At 57.5% G+C, this 4334-nt stretch overlaps 1 protein-coding gene across 1 annotated transcript; it reads right to left on the bottom strand.

The window, feature by feature from the left end:
* Window positions 1–122: 122 nt before the first annotated feature.
* Window positions 123–3370, bottom strand: LOC103770381 (agrin-like; the record flags this gene model as incomplete). The annotated part of the gene is made up of 6 exons (XM_008937642.1): window positions 123–291; window positions 680–773; window positions 927–1061; window positions 1442–1644; window positions 2307–2522; window positions 3178–3370. Coding segments are annotated over 6 exons (1010 nt in total), but the record flags the coding sequence as incomplete, so codon positions are not given.
* Between the last annotated feature and the right edge of the window lie 964 nt (window positions 3371–4334).

Raw genomic sequence — 4334 nt, 5'->3', positions numbered from 1 at the left:
CTAAAACACCTCTCCCCACCTTTCTTCTCTCCCTTGAAGCATTTGGGCTGTTGCTTTCCCCTCCCACTTGCCTCTGCCACCACCAGCACCCTGAGGGGCAGCTCCCCAGCCTTCAGCCCACCCTACCTGAGCACAGCAGCCCCTTTGCCCAGGTCATATCTGTACTCCAGGTAGCCATCGTGCAAGGCCAGAGAGACAAAGTCCCCTTTGCCATCCGTCTTCTGGCCGTTGTAGAAGATCATGCCACTGGGGTTCTTGGCCAGGAACACCACTTCCATGGACATTTTGTCCCTGAGGAGAGAAGGATTATGGATACCCTCCCATCGGGTTGCCCACACGCCCTCTTCCTCGTGTGCCAAGCCCTTGGCAGTTCTCTGCTTGCCTGGGGCTATGGGTATGGCAGAGATGCCACCCTTGTAAGGCACTCTTGATGAGACACCTCTAGGATGCTGCTCCATGGTGCCTGTTTCCCCCAGCTTGCCTCAACACCAAGCAGCCAGGATGTGGTGCTGGCTCAGTCTGGCTGTAGAGGTTCTGGAGGTGCCAGTCTGGATAAAACCTCTACAGGAGGTGCCAGGAAGAGCTCTAGGGAGAGCCAGTGTGTGACAGGCAAGGCTCAGAGCCTGAACCAGCCACGATGTGCTCTCCTGCCCCTCTGCCACCCCCTGGCACTTACTGCAGGTCAGGCACGAAGGTCTGCAGCCCACTCAGCTCCAGGTAGGAGAAGCCATTGAACTCTGGGAGGAAGGGCATGGTGTGGTCCTGCTCCGTCACTGGGCACAAACGAGGGAATGGTGAGGAAGAGGAGGCAGAGCAGCTTCAACTAGTGCCCCAGAGCCACAGCAGCCAAAGCCACCCAGCCCCTCAGGCTGGGGAAATCAGCCCCTTCAGTCCCAGCCCCTTCCCTAGACCTACTCCTGTCCCACCTAGCTGGCAGAAGTCTCCTTCCCGGCCCATGGGACAGGCACACATGGCACCTCCCTCTGGCAGCACCAGGCAGGTGGCTGAGACGTGGCAGGGAGAAGGGTCACAGGGGTTCCTCTCGTCAGCACATGTTGGGCCTGCAGGAGAAAAGGCAGCTTGTCACCTCAGCTTGTCACCTCAGCTTGTCACCTCAGCATCCAAACCAGCAGCCATCGGGCAGGGTTGGGCTGGAGAGCAACATCTCTGATGTCTCCTGATGCCCTGCCAGCCTTTTCCTCCTCTCTCAAGTTGAGTTCATGACCCAAGAAGCCCCCTGGCAGCAGACCCCATCAATGGCAGATGACACCCATGCCAAACTATGCCCCTAAAACACAAGGGGAAAACCCTTCTGTGCATGAGAACCCACAGAACTTCTGTTTTAGCACTTCTGACCCTTGTCTCAGGTGCCGATGAGCAGCTCTACGTTCTCCACGTGACACTGTCCCCCCCAACACGGGTCCCAGAGCCCCCCCAGTACCTGTGTAGGTGTGGAGACACTCGCAGTGGAACATCTCGGCCTCCTTGGCGTGGCAGATGCCCCCGTGGTGGCATCCCTCCCCCCCCCCCCTGCCGTAGAGGACGTCGCTGCCCTTCTCCCTCAGGTCGTAGAGCTGGTTGTTGACATCCAGGAGGCGGATGCAGCCCCTCAACCCTGCCGTGGCCGCCGTCCTCTCTGCCACCCTGAGGGGACACGGGTCAATGTGGCATCCCCCCCAGGGCAAAAAAAACCACAAGAGACCTTCCAAGCGTCTGGGTCAGGCTGGTGAGGGGTGAGCCACCACCTCAACCAAGGGTGCTCTGCCTGCAGCAGTGGCAGGGAGAATCAGAGAATGGGTTTGGTTGGGAGAGACCTTGGAGATCATCAAGTCAAACTGTTGGCTCAGTGCTGCCGGGTCCCCACTGCCCCGTGTCCCTCAGCACCACATCTCCATGGCTTGGAGACCCCTCCAGAGATGAGGACTCCACCACTGCCCTGGGCAGCCTGGGCTGCCTTGACATCCATTTGGGGAAGAAATTTTTCATAATATATAACCTAGACCTCCCCTGGAACACAATCTGAGGCACTTTCCTCTTCTCTTATCACTTGTTCCCTGGGAGCAGAGCCCGACCCCCACCTGGCTCCAGCTTCCTGTCAGGAGCTGTGCAGAGCCAGAAGGTCTCCCCTGAGCCTCCTTTGCTCCAGGCAAAGGTGAGCTGCTCCTCCTCCCCCTTGAGCAGCTCTAGACCCTTCCCCAGCTTCACTGCCCTTCTTCGGACTCTCCCCAGCCCCTCAATCCCCTTCTTGGAGCCCAGAAGGAGCAGCAGACACCGGGGCAGTGCAGTGGTGCACCCCCCTCACTCACACAGCCATCTGGTCCTCGGGGGCACCCCCAATGAAGAGGTCAGTGTCCAGGTTGAGCCCATCAGTGCCTGGGGGGCTCTCCCCACTCACGTGGGGCTCCCCATCCACAGCCAGCACCCCGCTGCGCCGGTTCCTGTTCACCACCACCTGGTGCCACTTCCCCGGCTCCACACGGACCTTGCTGGTGATGATCCCCGTGCCAGAGCCCGTGTTGAACCTGCAGCAGAAGAGGAGGAGGGTCTGAGTCTGTGCCAACCCCTGTGGGAAAGGTGGGGTGCATGGCACAGGGGCTACTGCACCCCAGGGAGGAGCTGGGAGCACTCAGGAGCCCCCCCAACCTCCCTGCCCACCCCTGGAGCGTGCATCAGGAACATCAGGACTGACTGAGAGCACATCTGGGCTTGGCCACCTCCAGAGGTGTGCCCTCCACCTCGCCTCTTTCCAGAGCTGTGTGTTTGGGACTGGAAAAACCAGGACTCCACAAATTTCTGGGTTTTTTTTCCTCCCTTCCTTCTTCCCTTGCATTTCTTTTGCCAGGACAAAAACAGCACCAAAAAAAAAAGACCTCTTCCTTGCTCCAAAAAAATCATCATCCTCCCCCACCTTTTAGCTTCTCAAAATTCAAAGTGAAGTAAGTTTAATTTTGTTGAACAGAGGGAACGAGTCCCTTTAGTGTTCATATTGCCTTGGCAAGGAGCTCCTGCTCTTCTCATCCCCTTGATGCCACTGTTCCTAAATACCCATTTGATGCCTGCAACCTCAAGCCCAACCTCCTCTTGGTGTCTATTCTTCCTGAGATCACAGACTTCAGGACCATCACGGCTGCTCCTCTTCCTCCACCCCACCCAGGGCTGAGAGGGATGGGTGCCCACCTGAGCTCCACGAAGCCTCCAAGCAGTGCCAGGGAGATGAAGTCCTTGCCCCTGTTCTGCCCGTTGTAGAGCAGCAGCCCACTGAGCTCCAGGGCCCTGAACTCCACGGCGATGCGCACCGTGTGGTACGCCTTCAGCATCTTGAAGGCCAGGTAGGACTTGCCACCAAAGCTGGGGATGAAGTACCTGATGGCTGCAAGAGCCAAGGGAGGGGAGAGAAAGGATGAGGGGATGAAGCAGAGGAGGGGAGAGAAGGATGGAGAGCAGACAAGGGCTTGATGTGAGCCTGGGAATGTTTTCCTACCTGCACAAACTCTTGGGGAGTGCCAGAAAGAAGCTCTGGTGCAATCATCCCATCACTGCCTCCCAGACACTGGCTGCAGCCAGGTCCCCTCGTGATGGCCTGAGCCCAGAGATTGCTCCCAGGCTTCACAGTTCTGTACTACTGCTCCCCCAGGACTTAGCTTCAGCAGGGTCCCAGTCAGCTCCCCCCAGGGAAGGACCAGTGCTGCTGGTGCTGTCCCTGCCCATGCTCTCAGCTGGGCTCTGCTCCACACCCAGCTCCTCCTAACTCAGCTTCCCTGCTCCTTAGATAATTCTCATCTGTCCTCCCAGAACCCCACATGACAGATTTACACTCATCACTCCAGCTTTATGTATTGAAGCTGAGTCTTTCCAAGGGATCTGGATGGCCAAGCCCTATTAAAATGAACAGAGCTGGACACCCACATGCAGTAGGAGCTTTGAGTGCTCCAGCTTGGAGCCTTAGGGACAAAGCTTTTCAGGAATAAGCACTAAGAACCACCCAGAGCTCCAACCTGACACCAGCTGCCCATGGGAGCTCACAGTGAGCAACAGCAGCTCTGGTTAAGCACCCTGCCCAGGCTGCAGCTCTTCTCTGAGCCCTGGGAAATAGAGCCTGGATGACCAGCACACTTCTCCTGGTCTTCCAGAGGTCAGTTAGTACCTGTCAGAAGTGGAGCCAGGAAGAAATTGCTCCTGGCATGTTCCTACCCTGCAGCCTTGAGGTGCTTGCCTCTTAAAACGTCCACCTACAACCTCTTCTTGGCAGAACTAAGAACCTCCTGTGGCCAGAAATGCCAGTGGTCTCCTGGGGTGAATTGAGGAGACTGTGGCCAGCAGGTTGAGGGAGGTTC

Source organism: Merops nubicus, unplaced genomic scaffold, assembly GCF_000691845.1.
Source record: "Merops nubicus isolate BGI_N331 unplaced genomic scaffold, ASM69184v1 scaffold19390, whole genome shotgun sequence".
NCBI classification, from domain to species: domain Eukaryota; kingdom Metazoa; phylum Chordata; class Aves; order Coraciiformes; family Meropidae; genus Merops; species Merops nubicus.
Note: the sequence above shows the minus strand (reverse complement) of the source record. Positions and strands in the feature narration are given on the sequence as shown.